Genomic DNA, 21,921 nt, shown 5'->3' on the forward strand with positions numbered 1-21,921 from the left:
CGAGTCAATGTGCAAGGTTACGAGGTAATTGAGGTAGCTATGTACTGTAGCTATTCCTTTTGTCCAGGTGGGTGAGGGCAGTGTGGAGTGCAATAGAGAATGTGTCCTTTATGGATCTGTGGTGGCGCTAGTTAAATTGGATTAGATCCAGGGTGTCTGGGATGACGGTGTTGATGTGAACCATGACCGGCCTTTTAAATGCCCTTCATGGCTACCAATGTAAGTGCTACTTAGTAGCACTTAGGCAGTCAATTAGGCAGGCAGGCTACCTTGGCGTTCTTGGGCACGGGGACATGGTGGTCTGCTTGAAACAAGTTGGTATTACAGATAGGTTCAGGGATAGCTTGAAAATGTTAGTGATGACACTTGCCAGCTAGCTCTCAGTACGCGTCCTAGAATTCTGTCTGGCCCCGTGGCTTTGCAAATGTTGACCTGGTTAAAGGTGTTACTCACATCGGCTATGGAGAACGAGATCATACAGTCATCCGGAACAGCTGGTGCTCTCATGCATGGTTCAGTGTTGCTTGCCTCAAAGCGAGCATAGAAGGCATTTATCTTGTCTGGTAGGCTGGGCAGCTTGCGGTTGGGTTTCCCTTTGTAATCCGTGATAGTTTGCAAGCCATGCCACATCCATCGAGCGTCAGAGCCGGCGTGGTAGGATTCCATCTTAGTCCGGTATTGACGCTTTGCCTGTTTGATGTCTCATCAGAGGTCGTAGTGGGATTTCTTATAAGCGTCCAGATAGGTGTAGGGTTCCTTGAAAGTGGTAGCTCCAGCCTTTAGCTCAGTACAGATGTTGCCTATGGCAACATGGCTTCTGGTTGGGGTATGTACGTACGATCACTGTGGGGACAACTTTGTCTATGAACTTATTAATGAAGTTGGTGACTGATGTTGTAAACTCCTCAATGTTATCAGCTGAATCCCAGAACATATTCCAAGTGAGTCATTAGAACAAGAACTCAGTGGCCATGCCACTTCAATATTGTTAAAGACCATCCTGGATCTTTAATACTTGAGAGTGAAACAAACCCGTTGTTTTTTTGTTCTTTGGTGCAATATTAAATAAGTGGTAATCAAATCAAGAGCCTAAGAAAGACTTCGAATTTAAAGCATTTCATTCCATTACAGAATTTTTTGGGGGTTGGTTGGTTTATGTAACCATCTAGCTTCTTGTGAGTTGATTTCCAGATAGGTTTGCCTGCCTGCCTGCCTGCCTGCCTGCCTGGATAACCACCAGAAGACACAATAGTCTGCTGTGCTACTGTAGATAACATCACCTGGAACAGACCTGGGTTCAAATACTATTTAGAATCTTTCAAATACTTTGAGTGTTTTCTTTAGCCTGCCTAGAATGGCAGGTGGGTGGGGTTTGCATTTTTGGGATCTTTTGGGACTTCTCTATTGGTCCCATAGAGAAGGTAAGCTAAAGTATTTAGGAAGAGCTAAAGTTAGGAATTAGGAACAGCTAAAGTATTTGAAATGATTTCAAATAGTATTTAAACCCAAGTATGCTCTGGAAACAAACAGATAGCAGAGGCTTTCAGAAATGGTTAATATTTCATGGCACACATTCTACAACCAGCAACAGTCAGCTATGATGGCAGATCTCTTCAGTAATTGTTAAGGATGCATGATTTATGGTCTTGCAATATTATAGTAACTCATACAACTTTGAGATGCCACGCATCTCTGTCATACAATTTCACAAACTCACTGAAAAAACTGACATTGGTCCAAAAGGCACAATTAAACGTCACACAGCAAGGCTCAAACGTCACACTGAGTGGCACAGTTGCGGATTGTTTCACAGCAGTTAAAAGTAAGAGCAATGCTATCAATTCATCCACATCCAGCATTCTATTTGACATTCATTCTTCTTTTAACCCAGTGAGTGAGTTATCACAGACACACACACACCAGTGTGTCACGTTCCTGACCTATTTCTGTTAGTTTGTTGTATGTGTTAGTTGGTTAGGACGTGAGTTTGGGTGGGCATTCTATGTTTTCTGTTTCTATGTTGGTTTAAGGGTTGCCTGGTATGGCTCTTAATTAGAGGCAGGTGTTTGGCGTTCCTCTAATTGAGAGTCATATTTGGGTAGGTTGTTTCACTGTGTTCGTTGTGGGTGGTTGTCTCCTGTGTCAGTGTTTGTCGCACCATACGGGACTGTTCGGTTTGTTTTTGTACATCGTTCTTTTGTGTAGTCTATTTTCCTGTTTGTGAGTTCTGCGTTGTATGTGAGTTCGCATGTCCAGGTTTGTTTACTCCGTTTTGTTGTTTTGTTAGTTTATAGTCAAGTTCGTGTTTTTTCGTCTTTCTGTAAATAAATTATGTCATCACAACCCGCTGCGCCTTGGTTCCATAACTACTCCTCCTTTTCGGTTGAAGAGGAGGAGGACTACCGTTACACAGTGGAAGCTCCTTGGAGGACCATCCTACTCAGTGAATTTCAGAAAAATAAAAACAGTGAAACACTTAGTTATCCTTTTTAGACAAAACTATACTAAATATATTCACGTCACCAAATAACTGATTAAAACAGACTGTTATAATGAAGGTCTACAATAGCATCAACAACACTTTCTGGTGTAGCGCCATGGTTTAGCCGGAGGACAGCTATTTTTCATCCTCCTCTGGGTACATTGACTCCAATACAAAACCTAGGAGGCCCCTTCCATAGACTTACATATTAATTATGACGACTTCTGGAGGACGTCCTCCAACCTATCAGAACTCAGCATGAACTGCATGAACTGACAATCACTGGCTGACAATCACCGGCTGACGGAATTTTGTGACCGCCACAGCCCTAACTATGACAACTTCTGGTAGACATCCTCCAACCTATCAGAGCTCTTGCAGCATGAACTAACATGTTGTCCACCCAATCAAAGGATCAGAGAATTAATCTAGTACTGAAAGCATAAGATACAGCTAGCACCGCAGTGCATTACATGTGGCGAGTAGTTGACTCACAGAGAGAGAAAGCCAATAGTTGAACAGTTTCGAACAAATTAATTTCTTCCAAAATCAATGAAAAGCAGCAGCAGCGAGAAAGAGCTAACTATATTTTGCTTAATTTTTTCACTTTCACTTACTTAGCTATCTAGTGCTGTTAGCTAATTTAGCCTACTCAAACACCCAGCTCAAACACAGAGGAATGGTGTTAATGTTATCTAGCTGGCTAAAGCTAACCAACACTGGAAATCTTCCAAGTCAAGGTAAGCTTTCGGTTTGATGAATTTATTGCCACCGGGGCACACCGGTGTAACTGCTAAACTGCTTGCTGTACTGCATGATTGTGTCGGGTTTACTAACACGGTAGTTCTAGTATCTATGTTGTTGACTATTACATTAGCTAATATGGTGACAATGATGTAGGCTGTGTGTAGTGGTCAGGGAAAGGTAAAGGGGATACCTAGTCAGTTGTACAACTGAATGGATTCAACTGAAATATGACTTCTGCATTTAACCCAACCCCTCTAAATAAGAGAGGTGCGGGGGCCTGCCTTAATCGACATCCACGTCATCGGCGCCCGGGGTTTGTAGTTATGGTATGAAGGTTTGGCTTTGAGAGAGTGTGCAAGGTGGTATTGAATGTGTCACTGTCACCTTCATTACTCCAATTTGTCTTTTGACGAACATGTGCACCTACGTTATAAACTTTCATTTGTAAGCTAGGTTGAAGCAATGGGTATAGGGAAAATGTTTTTATCATGTAGTAGCCTAATATCGATGTTACATTGAGCTGGGTGAATGGAATATGAATGACAGTCATCCAATATGCTGTAATAGAAATAAGGCCATGCTCATTAAAAATATTATCATCCTCCCTCGTCTTAAACGGCACCGACCGCCACTGACACACAGAGAGAAAGAGACACACAGCAGCATCTGCTAGGCCAGAGGCTGAGGGAAGAATGACATCGTGGGAAGTGGTGTCGGGGCGATGGTTTCCCATCCATATCTGTGGCAGTTCAGAACCACAGCTCCCCATGCAACAGAGCAGCAACAGCTCCCAGAAGGACCCTGTAGGCCTGTAGACCATTTCCTGCTTCTAATCAACAACACCTCATTGGATGGTTTTAGTCAAGGCCGTAAGGAAGCTAGATACATGATATATGGAAAAGAAAGGCACTTAATTACATGATGGATACACTGCATCCATGTTGGTAGTGTAAAGGAAATTAGACAATAAGGCAATCATTGTAGTCAAAGTTAGATATATGATTTATGGATAAGATTATAGGCTTCATAATGCTGCGTTCGTCTTTGAAGTTTAAAGAAAATGTGAAATTAGACCAGCTAGGACTAACAGGCAGGCACATGTGTGTGAAGATATTCTCTTTAATCATAATCATCCTTCATATTTTAGTTGAGGAAGAACAGTATATGAACCACACATTGCTCTTTTCATGCAGTATATTTTGGAATTGTTTCTTAATTAATTAAATATTCCACCTTACCAAAATACTACCCAAAACATTATTCTCCTCAATTCACCTCACAATATTGTAATAAATATTGTTTCCTGGGAAATGTAAAACATTGACTGAAAAGGGCTGAATGAGTCATCTGAATCAGGGGAGCATCATGACTGAGTATTTATCCTGTCTGATTGTTTACCACCAGTCTTTATTTCACTGCATGGGAATAGAAACACAGGATGCTATACATAAATGACTAATTACCCATTTTCTTTTTTTACAGATAATAAAAAACATCTGCTGTCTGAACTTGTGGCGTGGGATCACGTTTACCCTGGTAGAGTATGTTCGGTTATCAGCAATTTGTTGTAGAGATAGGTGAATATCACCCATATATTTCAATATACAGTATACTGAACAAAAATATAAATGCAACATACAACAATTTAAAATATTTTACTGAGTTACAATTCATATAAGGAAATCAGTCAATTGAAATACATTCATTAGGCCCTAATCTATGGGTTTTCAATTTTACAGACCGAATGTTGATTGTTCCAAACGTATATCTACAATCAATCAAATGTATTTATAGAGCCCTTCTTACATCAGCTGATGTCACAAAGTGCTGTACAGAAACCCAGCCTAAAACCCCAAACAGCAAGCAATGCAGGTGTAGAAGCACGGTGGCTAGGAAAAACTCCCTAGAAAGGCCAGAACCTAGGAAGAAACCTAGAGAGGAACCAGGCTATGAGGGGTGGCCAGTCCTCTTCTGGCTGTGCCGGGTGGAGATTATAACAGAACATGGCCAAGATTTTCAAATGTTCATAGATGACCAGCAGGGCCAAATAATAATAATCACAGTGGTTGTCGAGGGTGCAACAGGTCAGCACCTCAGGGATAAATGTCAGTGGCTTTTCATAGCCAATCATTCAGAGTATCTCTACCGCTCCTGCTGTCTCTAGAGAGTTGAAAACAGCAGGTCTGGGACAGGTAGCACGTCCGGTGAGCAGGTCAGTGTTCCATAGCCGCAGGCAGAACAGTTGAAACTGGAGCAGCAGCACGGCCAGGTGGACTGGGGACAGCACGGAGTCATCAGGCCAGGTAGTCCTGAGGCATGGTCCTAGCACTCAGGTCCTCTGAGAGAGAGAAAGAAAGAAAAAGAGAGAGAATTAGAGAGAGCATACTTAAATTTACACAGGGCCCCACACATTATTGTTGGTGGGTGGGAATGTGCGAAGGGAGGGGGTGGGGGAGTTTTGGAGGCTGATATAAGAAACAGGAAATGGAATCATAAGGAAGTTGCTCTAGTCACATTCATTTTCCTGATAATATTCATTTTTTGACTTATAGCCATGTTAGTCCTCAAGTAGTGTACATCTCAATGAACTCCCTGTTTACAGCCTTCAGCCTTTTACAGGCTTCTATGTTCCTGTCCTTGTCCCCAGGGGACCTCTGGGGAGGATGAGTTAGTGATGAAGATAGACCTTTGAAGCAGCTGGATGTGGATGCAAGAACACACAGAGTGATCTGGCAGAGTTCAGCCTGCCTCCAGAGACCGCTGGCCCAGCCTGGTCAAAGGTCATTGAGAATGACCAACGCTAGCATGACTCTGCGACCACGTCCTCACGCACATCATGGGCTGTGTTTTGACCAGGGCTCCATGGGCAGAATAGTGTGCCATGTAGGGTGCTATATGTAGGGAACAGGGTGCTATGTAGGGTCCCATATGTAGGGAATGGGGTGCCATGTAGGGTGCCATATGTAGGGAATAGGGTGCCATGTAGGGTCCCATATGTAGGGAACAGGGTGCTATGTAGGGTCCCATATGTAGGGAATGGGGTGCCATGTAGGGTGCCATATGTAGGGAATAGGGTGCCATGTAGGGTTCCATATGTAGGGAACAGGGTGCTATGTAGGGTCCCATATGTAGGGAATGGGGTGCCATGTAGGGTGCCATATGTAGGGAATAGGGTGCCATGTAGGGTCCCATATGTAGGGAACAGGGTGCCATGTAGGGTCCCATATGTAGGGAACAGGGTGCCATGTAGGGTCCCATATGTAGGGAATATGGTGCCATGTAGCGTCCCATATGTAGGGAACAGGGTGCCATGTAGGGTCCCATATGTAGGAAATAGGGTGCCATGTAGGGTGCCATATGTAGGGAATAGGGTGCCATGTAGGGTCCCATATGTAGGGAACAGGGTGCCATGTAGGGTCCCATATGTAGGGAACAGGGTGCCATGTAGGGTCCCATATGTAGGGAACAGGGTGCCATGTAGGGTCCCATATGTAGGGAATAGGGTGCCATGTAGGGTCCCATATGTAGGGAATAGGGTGCTATGTAGGGTGCCATATGTAGGGAACAAGGTGCCATGTAGGGTGCCATATGTAGGGAACAGGGTGCCATGTAGGGTACCATATGTAGGGAATAGGGTGACATTTGGGACAAAGAACATGATAGGCTACAGCTCTCTCACCAAAACAAACTGAATGCTTTTTGCTATTTTTGTCCTGTCTATGGATCCTACAGTCAAACAGACTTTGCTTTCATGGAGTACAACATACCAATATAACAGTCTTAACTGAATTTAAACCCATTGCTTTAAAACCTTTTCTCAATAGGGGGGCGCCATTTCGACTTTGTAAAAATTCGTTCCCAAATTAAACTGCCTCGTACTCAATTCTTGCTCGTACAATATGCATTTTATTATTACTATTGGATAGAAAACACTCTCTAGTTTCTAAAACCGTTTGAATTATATCTGTGAGTAAAACAGAACTAATTTTGCAGCAAACTTCATGTCAGGAACTGAAAAATCTCAAATCGGGGGCTCTGTTCCAGGGTCAGTTTATAAATTTGACATGTAATCTATGGGTCGACATGCACTGCATACGCCTTCCCCTAGATGTCAGTAAGCAGTGAGAATTGGAATGGGATGTCTGGGTAGTTCTGAGGCCGTATAAATGCTCTTGGAACCGGGTGTGCAGTCTTTTCAACGTTCACCATGACGCATGACAGACCTCAGGATTGCATTCTGAAAAGCTCTCGTTATAGGCTTTAGATATATCCGGCTCTGATTTTGTTCGATATAGGTGTTAAAAACATCATAATGTTGTTATTTTAAACCGAGTTATATCAGTTTATATCAGTATATTGCGATTTTCGGTATTTCATTTGTGCTGCGTTATAGTGAACAATGGGAATATAATTATGGTTTATAAGGTTCCTGTCTTTTTCAGTGGCTAAACCAACTAGGCTCCTAATTTAAAAATGTTATTCTTATTTACAGATGGCATACAAGTTTGCTATTAAGGCACATGAAAGTTCCCGTTCCAGAAGGCATTTCTGCAAAAAAATGCATTTAGATTTTTTTTTTACGCTTATGTTCTTACGCTGTCCTGTGAAGTAGTGACGCGCGACATACGCCAAGTTTCCTGAAATGAGTCACATATATGTCCTTAGAAGCTGCGTAAATATAAAGTCACTGCAACCTTAGATGGCTGCACCAGACCAGTTGGTGGCACTACAGACGTCATTGGCACCAGTGGCACCATAGGATACCAGAGCAATAACTGTTGATCAAGTGAACTTTGTCTCATGCAAATTAATGTTCAATTTAAATTATGCAGAAGAACAACTTGAAATATCATGATTAGTATATCTGTATAATCACATACTGTTGTCTGAAAGTAGTGAAAAGTGGATCTTTGATTCTGTAAAATGAGAAACCGGAAAAGAAAGGAAAGGGAAGTGGGGTACCTAGTCAGTTGTCCAAATACGTTATTATGTCCTGCCACTTGCGCGTATTACAGCTGTGAGAGTATATTAAAGTATTTTGGAACGCTAATGTGGAGTGTACCAACAGAGATTTAAGGGCTTGTTAGTAAGCATTTTACGGGAAGGTCTACTCCTGTTGTATTAAATCAACATGGTCATGCTTTCACTGATTGTACATAAAGGAAGAAAGTTCCTATATGACAGAGTGCTTGCTTTTTAATCCAACTGATCTTGTTTCCTTTCTGTCATCCTGTGAACCCCATTCATTGCTGCTTGCAACTATATTTATTATTTACTTGTTTGTCAGTCAGTCTGTTTTCTGTGAATGCTTATTTTTCCTGGAAAACTATTTAAAACATCTCCCTTCAAGTATAAAACTGTTGGGGGAAAAGGACCAGAAAAAATGTTCAAAGGAATGATCCAGTGGGTGGCCATCATAGTGCGAGATTTAAATGGCACCCTATTGCCTTTATAGTGTTCTACTTTTGACCAGGGCCCATACGTCTTTGGTCAAAAGTAGTACACTACATAGGGAAAAGGTAGCTGACTAAACTCAACTCCATGGTGAAGGAAGTTTCTGATGAACTCCACCAACAACGTTGAGCAGAGACCAGGCTTTGAGGAATTCAGCTCCGACTACATCGATTCTCCCAAGGTCATAGGTACAAGGTAAACGTATCATTATTAGCATTTTTTAAAGTATTGACCTTGGGTGAATCGATGTAGTCGGAGCTGAATTCCAAAAAGCCTGGTCTCTGCTCAACTCCAATGGTGTAGTTCATCAGAAACTTCCTTCACAATGGAGTTGAGTTTAGACAGCTAGGGGAAAGGGTACCATTTGGACAATGAGTATTTTGAGACCTAGGCCTACGTCACTGGAGACAAACATGGGAAACAGTCTTTTGATTTAAATCAGTAGATCATGTTTGGAGTCTTCGTCGCAGTAAGATACAAAGAAGATGAGGGCCTAATAATGTTTCATCCAGTCATCAAACGTTTCAATCCTAGGGCAGAGTGTTTTTTAATATGTTATGTTCTGAACACATTTTCTGTCTTTTTCTAATTTACTTCGTAACAGATTTGGATCTTAATTCCAGAACTGAATGTGTTTTTTTATTCTTATTTACAATGACGGCCTACCCCGGTCAAACCCGGACGACGCTGGGACAATTGTGTGCCACCCTATGGAACTCCAAATCACGTCTGGATGTGATACAGCCTGGATTCAAACCAGGGACTATAATGACACCTCTTGCACTGAGATATAGTGCCTTAGACCGCTGCACCCCTCGGGAGCAGTAGGCCTATTACAACACATCACAACACTATGACATAAATATGACACCAGTTCATTGATTATTCATGTCAATATCAATATTGATTATTTACTGCATATCAATTCATTGCCAGAGTCACGTCATACTTGTATACGCTGCCTCAGAGGCATGATTACCAGTGACTGAAGGCCTATATACAAAATGTTTGCAATGAGGCGATGAAAAAAGATGTATTCCATGCACGAAATTCAAACATCTCCTTTAAACATTGATGAAGACAAAATGCATGCAGGATCTTTTCAGTGCTGTGCTGAAATAATAATTGTGAATTAGAAAAGGGAGTGAATTTATCCAGACTTTGCATAGCCGTGTGGCAGTTTGTATCACAACTCATCACCTTTATGTTGCACTGTGAAATTAAAGGTGAGTTTTCTCACCCACTTTCCCAGGTGTCGTCGAATCAGCACCTCATGTTCACACCTGGCAACCCCGTGGGGGTGATCTTCATTTCAAATGAATGACATGAATGTATCTCTTGTTGCGGATTCAGAGGTATTCTTAACATAGTAGTTCAGTTCAGGGTCTGAGAACCTGGCTCCTCTCCCCTTCCCATTTTGATCAATTTTGCAGACACAATGTAATGCTGACTCGTTCCTCTCTTGCAGTAGCATAATGTCTAGCACTTTAGAGATCATCTTTAAATGATATATATTATGACCTCACCATTATTTGAGTTGGACACGTCTTCGTCACATGGCTAATGTTTGCTGCTAATTCCTAAGTTGAAGACGACAATCTACAACCGAGCAATACACGACAATCTACAACCTGAAATATGCACATTTTTCGAACAAAACATATGCTATACAATAAATATGTTATCAGACTGTCATCTGATGAAGTTGTTTCTTGGTTAGTGACTATTTATATCTTTATTTGGTCGAATTTGTGATAGATACCTATGCAATAAAAAAATTGTGGAGAAAAAGTTGGGTCTTTTGCTATCGTGGTTAGCTAATAGAAATACATATTGTGTCTTCCCTGTAAAACATTTTAAAAATCAGAAATGATGGCTGGATTCACAAGATGTGTATCTTTCATCTGGTGTCTTGGACTTGTGATTTCATGATATTTAGATGCTAGTATTTACTTGTGGCGCTATGCTAGGCTATGCTAGTCAGCTTTTTAAATGATGAGGGTGCTCCCGGATCCGGGATGAATACCAAGTAAAAGTTAAGGTGGAGGCTGCATCAGTAGCTTCTTTTAAATCACACATTGGACCACTGCTGTGTAATGCAGGTTCAAATTGTTTTTTCCTCCTCTTGTGTACAAACACATTACAGATTAGCCTTGCTAATAGGTTTCCTTTCCTCATCTGCAGTGTGTTTGTGTGGGTGTGTGTGCACCCCATCGGGTATATAAAGGCACTTTCTCACCATTTCACAATGGGCATCCAGTTTAATTATCCCCAGCTGGATGTGCAGCAGCAGTCCTTAGAGGCCTGAGGACCACTGAGGGACGCCTGGCCTGTAGGGCGTGTATGTGTGTGTGCCTCACATACAGGGCGGGAGCCTGCAGCCGGCAGTGCCACTGACCAAGGATACTCCGGAACCTGCCCGGAACCCTTCTCGGAACCTTCCAATGGCCAAAGATGTTCTAAACCAAATACATTCATACTGTAGGCTATAACAGTGTAATTACTATTTTACTAGATTGTACTTTCTAAATAAATACCTTGTGAGGAAATACATTATCCAATTCTTCAGTGTAGCTTACTGGCGACATCTTCCGGTAGGAGTGAGTCCATCGCTCCTATTTTGAGCAAAGATTGAATGATGTAAAAAGGACATTTAGAGCCATTGCTCAGAAACATGATAACCAGTAGAGGTCAGCATTCCCCAAATACACTGCATTCAGAAAGTATTCAGACCCCTTGACTTTCTCCAAATGTTGTTACTTACAGCCTTAATCTAAAATGTTTTAAATTGTTTTCCCCCCTCATCAATCTACAATAAATACCCCATAATGACAAAGCAAAAACAGGTTTTTAGAAATGTTAGCAAATTTCTTAAAAAATAAAAATTGGAAATATCACATTTACATAAGTATTCAGATCCGTTACTCAGTACTTTGTTGAAGCACCTTTGGCAGCAATTATAGCCTCAAGTCTTCTTGGGTATGATGCTACAAGATTCTTCAGTACACCTGTATTTGAGGAGATACTCTAATTTTTCTCTGCAGATCCACTCAAGCTCTGTCAGGTTGGATGGGGAGCATCGCTGCTGTGTGCTTGGGGTCATTTTCATGTTGGAAGGTGAACCTTTCTTTCAGTCTGAGGTCCTGAGCGCTCTGAAGCAGGCTTTCATTAAGGATCTCTCTGTACTTTGCACCGTTCATCTTTCCCTCGGTCCTGACTAGTCTCCCCGTCCCTGCCGATGAAAAATATCACCACAGCATGATGTTGCCACCACCATGTTTCACGGTGTTATTGGGTACCTTCAATGCTGAAGAAATAATTTGGTACTCTTCCCCAAATCTGTGCTCATCTGTGCCTCGACACAAACCTGTCTTGGAGCTCTACGGACAATTCCTTTGACCTCATGGCTTTGTTTCTAGCTCTGACATGCACTGTCAACTGTGTGACCTTATATAGACAGGTGTGTGCCTTTCCAAATCATGTCCAATCAATTGAATTTACCACAGGTGGACTCCAATCAAGTTGTAGAAACATCTCAAGGATGATAAATGAAAAATAGATGCACCTGAGCTCAACTGAGTCTCATAGCAAAGGGTCTGAATACTTATATGAATAAGGTATTTCTGTTTTTGTTTTTAATACATTTGCAAATATTTCTAAAATTCTGTTTTCAGATGGTTGTCTAGGTGTTCACAGACAGTAATTATTGTTCAATGAAAATTACTATAAATCAACAAATAATATACCATCATGTCTAATACAGCTGAACAAATTCAGATACACACACACACACACACACACACACACACACACACACACACACACACACACACACACACACACACACACACACACACACACACACACACACACACACACACACACACACACACACACACACACACACACCTGCTGCCAAACTCTAGCTCATTGCATCAGAGTGTAATCCAGAATAATTCTAAAAGAGATAAAGTCTTGTCTGGCAGAACCCTTGCTACAAATGCATTACATTTTCATTGGTTGCTAGGGTTGTTGCTTCTGGTAAATTGTCCCCCCTGTGACACCCTCAACAATACTAGGAGGTGCTTGACCTCGCTATACCAGTCTGAGCTCAGAATATCTTTATTTGCACAGGACTTTGGGTCAGTGCTGTATATTGCACCTTTGATCAAGCGGTAAGGGTAGTGGAGATGACGACTTACAGTACCAGTCAAAAGTTTGTGTAACAGTATAACTTTACGTCGTCCCCTCGCCCCGACACGGGCGCGAACCAGGGACCCTCTGCACACATCAACAACGGTCGCCCACGAAGCATCGTTACCCATCACTCCACAAAGGCCACGGCCCTTGCAGAGCAAGGGGAAACCCTACTTAAGTCTCAGAGCAAGTGACGTAACTGATTGAAATGCTACTAGCGCGTACCCGCTAACTAGCTAGCCACTTTCACACACTTTCACACTTTTTGGTTACTACATGATTCCATATGTGTTATTTCATAGTTTTGATGTCTTCACTATTATCCTACAATGTAGAAAATTGCAAAAATAAATAAAAACCCTGGAATGAGTAGGTGTGTCCAAACTGTTGACTGATACTGTAGTCCAGACCTCCTGTGGATTGCATCATCATAAATTAATGGATAATTGGTATTCCTAGAACTCTGTTATTGAACACTTCCATAGATCTCAATTTGTGCTTTCTTGCCAACTCCCATAATAATTTTCAAGCCAAACATTGAGGGATGCAAGAGGCCATAGGAGTTGCCGTGCGGGTTGGCAAGACAGCACAAACAGATCTTGAACCAGGCACATTCAACACATCTATATAACTTTGGACAACGCCCAGTGCTATAGCTGTCAATGAAACAGAGTGCCATTGGAAAACTCTTTACAAGACAAAAAAGGCAATATGACATCAATGTCATCAAATATTGTGTAATATATTTATTAACCTGCATAAAATGTTGTTTTCCATACAAGTATTGTGGACTTACAAATACTTTTCTTCCTGTGATCTCAATAATAATATTTTAATCTAAAAGTAAAATTAAATGATTCGTAGCACAAAATTACAGCAACATAGAAAGCATGAAAAGGAAGTTGACAAAAAAAAGGATTTTGATTCTTTATCTGTGAAGAATAAAACAAGAGGACATACATTTTGGATCTGACACCTGTTAACTGGAATTTACTGCATCTTAGCATGTCCCATGTAGCCTGAGATTCCAGACCGCATCATACTACAGTTCACTATTGTTTCACACTGAAACATGAAATAGTGTTTTATTCATCCAGGATTTGTAGGCTATGTTCGATTGGAACCCTACGGGGCAAAGTAACTTTTAAAACTTTACCCATTAGGGGCCACGGTACAGTAGTACAGCCCAATCTGCTGATGAATTAACTTTACTTCAAACTCTCTGCACTTCAGATGCCTTAGTATAATAGGTCCGGTCAGCTTCACTATAATAGGTCCGGTCAGCTTCACTATAATAGGTCCAGTCAGCTTCACTATAATAGGTCCAGTCAGCTTCACTATAATAGGTCCAGTCAGCTTCACTATAATAGGTCCAGTCAGCTTCACTATAATAGGTCCGGTCAGCTTCACTATAATAGGTCCAGTCAGCTTCACTATAATAGGTCCAGTCAGCTTCAGTATAATAGGTCCAGTCAGCTTCAGTATAATAGGTCCAGTCAGCTTCAGTATAATAGGTCCAGTCAGCTTCACTATAATAGGTCCAGTCAGCTTCACTATAATAGGTCCGGTCAGCTTCACTATAATAGGTCCGGTCAGCTTCACTATAATAGGTCCAGTCAGCTTCACTATAATAGGTCCGGTCAGCTTCACTATAATAGATCCAGTCAGCTTCACTATAATAGGTCCAGTCAGCTTCACTATAATAGGTCCAGTCAGCTTCACTATAATAGGTCCAGTCAGCTTCACTATAATAGGTCCAGTCAGCTTTACTATAATAGGTCCAGTCAGCTTCACTATAATAGGTCCAGTCAGCTTCACTATAATAGGTCCAGTCAGCTTCACTATAATAGGTCCAGTCAGCTTCACTATAATAGGTCCGGTCAGCTTCACTATAATAGGTCCAGTCAGCTTCACTATAATAGGTCCAGTCAGCTTCAGTATAATAGGTCCAGTCAGCTTCAGTATAATAGGTCCAGTCAGCTTCAGTATAATAGGTCCAGTCAGCTTCAGTATAATAGGTCCAGTCAGCTTCACTATAATAGGTCCAGTCAGCTTCACTATAATAGGTCCGGTCAGCTTCACTATAATAGGTCCGGTCAGCTTCACTATAATAGGTCCAGTCAGCTTCACTATAATAGGTCCGGTCAGCTTCACTATAATAGATCCGGTCAGCTTCACTATAATAGGTCCAGTCAGCTTCACTATAATAGGTCCAGTCAGCTTCACTATAATAGGTCCAGTCAGCTTCACTATAATAGGTCCAGTCAGCTTCACTATAATAGGTCCAGTCAGCTTTACTATAATAGGTCCAGTCAGCTTTACTATAATAGGTCCAGTCAGCTTCACTATAATAGGTCCAGTCAGCTTCACTATAATAGGTCCAGTCAGCTTCACTATAATAGGTCCAGTCAGCTTCACTATAATAGGTCCAGTCAGCTTCAGTATAATAGGTCCAGTCAGCTTCACTACAATAGGTCCGGTCAGCTTCACTATAATAGGTCCAGTCAGCTTCACTATAATAGGTCCAGTCAGCTTCACTATAATAGATCCAGTCAGCTTCACTATAATAGATCCAGTCAGCTTCACTATAATAGATCCAGTCAGCTTCACTATAATAGATCCAGTCAGCTTCACTATAATAGATCCAGTCAGCTTCACTATAATAGGTCCAGTCAGCTTCACTATAATAGGTCCAGTCAGCTTCACTATAATAGGTCCAGTCAGCTTCACTATAATAGGTCCAGTCAGCTTCCCTATAATAGGTCCAGTCAGCTTCACTATAATAGGTCCAGTCAGCTTCACTATAATAGGTCCAGTCAGCTTCACTTAAATAGGTCCAGTCAGCTTCACTATAATAGGTCCAGTCAGCTTCACTATAATAGGTCCAGTCAGCTTCACTAGATAGGTCCAGTCAGCTTCACTAGATAGGTCTAGTCAGCTTCACTAGATAGGTCTAGTCAGCTTCACTACTAGGTCTAGTCAGCTTCACTACTATGTCTAGTCAGCTTCACTATATATCTAGTCAGCTTCACTACTATGTCTAGTCAGCTTCACTATATATGTCTAGTCAGCTTCACTATATGTGTCTAGTCAGCTTCACTATATATGTCTAGTCAGCTTCACTACTAAGTCTAGTCAGCTTCACTATATATGTCTAGTCAGCTTCACTATATATGTCTAGTCAGCTTCACTATATATGTCTAGTCAGCTTCACTATATATGTCTAATCAGCTTCACTATATATGTCTAATCAGCTTCACTATATATGTCTAATCAGCTTCACTATATATGTCTAATCAGCTTCACTATATATGTCTAGTCAGCTTCACTATATATGTCTAATCAGCTTCACTATATATGTCTAGTCAGCTTCACTACTATGTCTAGTCAGCTCCACTACTATGTCTAGTCAGCTTCACTACTATGTCTAGTCAGCTCCACTACTATGTCTAGTCAGCTTCACTACTATGTCTAGTCAGCTTCACTACTATGTCTAGTCAGCTTCACTACTATGTCTAGTCAGCTCCACTACTATGTCTAGTCAGCTTCACTACTATGTCTAGTCAGCTTCACTACTATGTCTAGTCAGCTCCACTACTATGTCTAGTCAGCTCCACTACTATGTCTAGTCAGCTTCACTACTATGTCTAGTCAGCTTCACTACTATGTCTAGTCAGCTCCACTACTATGTCTAGTCAGCTCCACTACTATGTCTAGTCAGCTTCACTACTATGTCTAGTCAGCTTCACTACTATGTCTAGTCAGCTCCACTACTATGTCTAGTCAGCTCCACTACTATGTCTAGTCAGCTTCACTGTAATAGGTCTAGTCAGCTCCACTACTATGTCTAGTCAGCTCCACTACTATGTCTAGTCAGCTCCACTACTATGTCTAGTCAGCTCCACTACTATGTCTAGTCAGCTTCACTACTATGTCTAGTCAGCTCCACTACTATGTCTAGTCAGCTCCACTACTATGTCTAGTCAGCTTCACTACTATGTCTAGTCAGCTCCACTACTATGTCTAGTCAGCTTCACTACTATGTCTAGTCAGCTCCACTACTATGTCTAGTCAGCTTCACTGTAATAGGTCTAGTCAGCTTCACTACTATGTCTAGTCAGCTTCACTACTATGTCTAGTCAGCTCCACTACTATGTCTAGTCAGCTTCACTGTAATAGGTCTAGTCAGCTTCACTGTAATAGGTCTAGTCAGCTTCACTGTAATAGGTCTGTGCTTGGCCTCAGTGCAATGTGCAGCCATCAACTGTACATCAGCAGTCCCATTCAGTGGTGTGTTTTTCTCATGGTCAAGTAACATTTCCTATAGCAAATAGTGAAGACAGGTACAGCCTGAGTATCTTCATAGTATACATACATGATGCACAAACTATGCAAATATCAATTTATATCAGCTTTTAATAATTAATAATTAAATAATTACAGAGGCTTAGTCAAAACATGTGACTATCAATTGCTAAAAGATTTGAAATATGCTCTATAGGAATATGGATGATAACACAATTATTTATATCAATTTTAAAAATAGAGACTTAATCCTGTTACATGTATAATTATTAACCTGGAAAATAAAAATAACATCTACTTGAAACAGAATGTATATTATATTGCTTCTTAACCATATTTCGCTGCTTTTCGGAAAACCTAACCACACCTCAGGGTTGATATGGCGACAACACAGATAGGAATATACCCTCATGATAAATATCTCTACATCATCAAAAATACTGTGTTCCTTCTTGTTCCTGTGGTTCTTAACATAAGATCTCATCTCAAAGTGTGCCCTCAAGTCGACAGAGAGTACTGTCAAAGATGGTCGGAGTCATTACCATAGAAATATAATTCATTCTATTTCTACGGTTTCTGTGGACTACTTCTACGGACTAGAACTTTAATGCTGTGATGTCATGCATATCAGTCATCAGACATATCGTTGTCAGTTTATCCCCTCTCAAACCAATAGATCCCATGCACATGTAGATCCAAAATAACCTTCCATAAATACTGTCATTGGGATTTTAGCTAGCACCCACATTTATTTACTCGGGAAATTCAAATACCAAGAAGTTTAAACTGTTAAACTGGTCCGGAATATAAACCCAACGCAAACTGAGTGGAAAATACAAGTTCAGCCCGTTTCAGACAAACTCAGTGGAAAATACAACTTCAGCCCGTTTCAGACAAACTCAGTGGAAAGTGTATAAACTACATTTTAAACTCATTCACGTTATGATGAGTGAATCTCTGCCTTTTTGGACTTACTGGTGATAGTATGAAGAGACCCTGTCTTGAAAACATGGAGGGAAATGATGCTCAACTCAACCAAATGTAAAGCTTTGATTTACATTTGGTTGAGTTGTCGACTAACATGAATTTAATGTGAAATCAACCAAAAATGTCATGATGTCATTGGATTTAGGTTAAAAGTTAAAAATACTAAATTCCTTTACGTTGATTACTTTTTGTTCAATTCAAATCACTTTTCTACGTTGATTCAACGTCATCACTTAGCTTTTGGGGTTGAAATGACGTGGAAACAACGTTGATTCAACGTATGTATGTGGCCAGTGGGTTTTGAGCTCTGTGGATGCATACAAATGTCTTTCTCATTAACAAAACACATCAAAACACCATCATAGATTAAATACATCTCTAATACTTAAATTATCATACACAAAAGGTAAACATTCCTACCAAATTGATTCCTAGTGGTATCTGCGTCTCTCTTTGCTTGCCAAACAAGTTGAACTCTGCTCCTTCCGATGCCAGGTTTAGTGTTTGTTCACCTACTTTTTCCCATAGTGCATACACTTCTCTGATATCTGTCTTCAAAAACATTCTTACTTTGCAGTGTTGGGGTAAATTCCTTTTCAATTCAGGAAGTAAACTTTAATTGCATTACCAATTTTACACAATGCTTCTCGTTGCAAAAATTGTAGAATTAGAAATTGCGATGAGCAAGATGCAAGACTTCGCTCTCACACAGTATCTGTGCATGTGTCATAAGGTGAATGCACCAATTTGTAAGTCGCTCTGGATAAGAGCGTCTGCTAAATGACTTAAATGTAAATGTAAATGCTCTGGTTCGATTCATGCACTTACAACGTGGTAGCCACAGGACCAAAACAGCAGAGAAGCTGAGTGTCGCAATCTAACTCTAAGATGTCGCATAAAATTGACCCACTATGCTGTTTACTTTGTGCATCCACGTCATATCGCTGACCCTACCTTTAATTGAAATGGAATTGACCCCAACCCTGTAACTCTGAGTCATTCATTCCTGATAGTGTCTTCAATCCTAAAGTCCTAAACATCAGTTCAGGGTATACAGTAATAACCTAATGTGATAATGTATGTATTATTCCTCTCAGAGGACATAGAAGACTGTGAAAGAAAGGATGACGGTTGATGATAACGATTGGAAAGCCCTGACTGCCAGTGCCAAGCACTCTGCCCTGTCATGTTCAGGAGACTACAGTAAGGGGAGCTGTTGCCACACAGTTCAGCTTCCTGTGGAAGACAGTATAATGATTTATGAACAATTTAATTAACATTTTCAATACTGTGTTTAAAACCCTCAAGTAAACATGACCAGTAGTAAAACAGCTATTGAAATAAGGTTGAAGGGCAACAACTTTGCTACTGTACCAATTTAGAAATTATTTTAATCTTTGATTTCCTTTCTGTGGTATAAATGTCTGTGTCTGAGAATACACTGTACGGTCTCTCAAATCAACCTACAACCCAGTGAAAAGGGCGAGAGAGAAAGCTTAATTTCACAGGCAGAAGTACACATACATACTGTAAATGTTTTCCCCTTTCTCCTAAAAAGATATTCACCGCATAATTTCTAAATGAGAAACAGTAGAAAATGAAACCCCTACGAAGCTGGTTCTGGTTATGCATTTAAATGAGGTTGATTTCAGAAGTCCGTAAATCCCATAGCGATTAAGCTGCTGTTGTGTTTGATAGTGTAGTATGTTCCATATCACAGCCACATCCCGCGTATCTACTTCCTTCCTTCCTACTGACAGAGCAGCTCTGCCTCACCTGGGACCACTCTATCCCACTCTGGGGGACCTTCTTGCTTATTCAGGAAACTGCAGTGCTGTTTCAAGTTGCAATTTCTTCAGGATACATGAGGATATTCCTAAATTTCAACAAAACAAGCATCATCATAACAATTATACAGTAAGTATAGTTTAAATAAGTCAACATAAATAAAAATGATTGTTATGGACATAATTGATAATTAACTTAGAAGCCTGTTGTGAAGTTGTAGTGTTGGAGACTCAGAGACCTCATCACCCTCCTCACTTCTCACCTGTCCATCAGAAGTTTCAAAGCTCTCTCTATGTTCATCCGATGTCCGACCCTGGTCACCCCGAGGTCTATGAGGTCGTCCTTCTGCAGGCTGGGCAGGTGGCTGCCCTCGATGTCGTTGTCCATGAAGGTGTCTCTGTGCTCAGCCAGGTTTAGGCTCTCCAGCCAGTCGGCCACGTCGTGCTTGCTCCACATCGGAACCGGCTTGGTGGCAAAAGGCTTGTTGGAGACGGCCTGGATGAGGGTGAGGGGGGAGGGCGAGCGGCTGCTCCCCGTGCCCAGGCTGAGAGGGGGGGTGGGCAGGCCGAACACGTCTGATAGGGTGGGAGAGGTGGCAGGGAGAGAGGAGGCACAGCCGAGGCCTGAGTCTGGGGGAGAGAGGATGGGGCTGGGGGCTCTGTGGTGGGAGGGGCTCTCTGTCTGTCGGTTTGGAGATGGGGCAGGCACGATCGGGGGGAGCTGGGCAGCAAAAGAGACTGTGGTACCTGAGGAGAGGGACCCACTGTCCGGACCCCTACAGAAAGTACAGAACACATTAGGGTTGATGACGAGAGAGAGAGACAGAGAGAGCAAGAGTAGAGTTAGAGAGAGAAAGAAAAAGAGAGAGCGAGAGAGAGAGAGTAGAGAACACACTAGGTTAGAGGACAAGAGAGAAAGAGGTGTTGCTTATCAGAAAATAATGAGCTAAAACATTAAACAGAGACCCTGAGTTAGCATGACAAACAAACTGAAACATTCCACAACTACACCTGGATGCAGTATAGACTCATCAACTAATCCTATGACTGTTCTAACTGGGCCAGTAAGAGACGGACACTTTGATGTCTCTCCTCCTGTGAGGAAAAGAAGAAGTAGTCCACCTGACCTGACAGACCTACTGGAGGATAAATACACAGACCTGACTGACCTACTGGAGGGTTAATACACTGACCTGACAGACCTACTGGAGGATAAATACACAGACCTGACAGACCTACTGGAGGATTAATACACTGACCTGACTGACCTACTGGAGGATTAATACACTGACCTGACAGACCTACTGGAGGATTAATACACTGACCTGACTGACCTACTGGAGGGTTAATACACTGACCTGACAGACCTACTGGAGGATTAATACACTGACCTGACTGACCTACTGGAGGGTTAATACACTGACCTGACTGACCTACTGGAGGGTTAATACACTGACCTGACTGACCTACTGGAGGGTTAATACACTGACCTGACAGACCTACTGGAGGGTTAATACACTGACCTGACTGACCTACTGGAGGATTAATACACTGACCTGACTGACCTACTGGAGGATTAATACACTGACCTGACTGACCTACTGGAGGGTTAATACACTGACCTGACTGACCTACTGGAGGGTTAATACACAGACCTGACAGACCTACTGGAGGATTAATACACTGACCTGACTGACCTACTGGAGGATTAATACACTGACCTGACTGACCTACTGGAGGATTAATACACTGACCTGACTGACCTACTGGAGGATTAATACACTGACCTGACAGACCTACTGGAGGGTTAATACACTGACCTGACAGACCTACTGGAGGGTTAATACACTGACCTGACTGACCTACTGGAGGGTTAATACACAGACCTGACAGACCTACTGGAGGATTAATACACTGACCTGACTGACCTACTGGAGGATTAATACACTGACCTGACTGACC

At 41.6% G+C, this 21,921-nt stretch overlaps 1 protein-coding gene across 6 annotated transcripts in view; it reads right to left on the bottom strand.

The window, feature by feature from the left end:
- Positions 1-15,197: 15,197 nt before the first annotated feature.
- Positions 15,198-21,921, bottom strand: part of LOC129862040 (SH3 and multiple ankyrin repeat domains protein 2-like) — a 203,886-nt gene continuing 197,162 nt past the window's right edge. For 3 of the 6 annotated variants that reach the window (XM_055933363.1, XM_055933362.1, XM_055933360.1), the window contains 2 exons: positions 20,223-20,735; positions 15,198-20,048 (listed from right to left, as the gene is read on the bottom strand). In XM_055933363.1, coding sequence (XP_055789338.1) covers positions 20,012-20,048; positions 20,223-20,735 — 550 coding nt within the window. In that variant the 3' untranslated portion in view covers positions 15,198-20,011. Of the gene's footprint in view, positions 20,049-20,218; positions 20,736-21,921 lie in introns of those variants that run through there. The other 3 variants (XM_055933365.1, XM_055933364.1, XM_055933361.1) reach the window with 1 other exon arrangement.

The sequence above is a fragment of the Salvelinus fontinalis genome, chromosome 9 (assembly GCF_029448725.1).
Source record: "Salvelinus fontinalis isolate EN_2023a chromosome 9, ASM2944872v1, whole genome shotgun sequence".
Taxonomy (NCBI): domain Eukaryota; kingdom Metazoa; phylum Chordata; class Actinopteri; order Salmoniformes; family Salmonidae; genus Salvelinus; species Salvelinus fontinalis.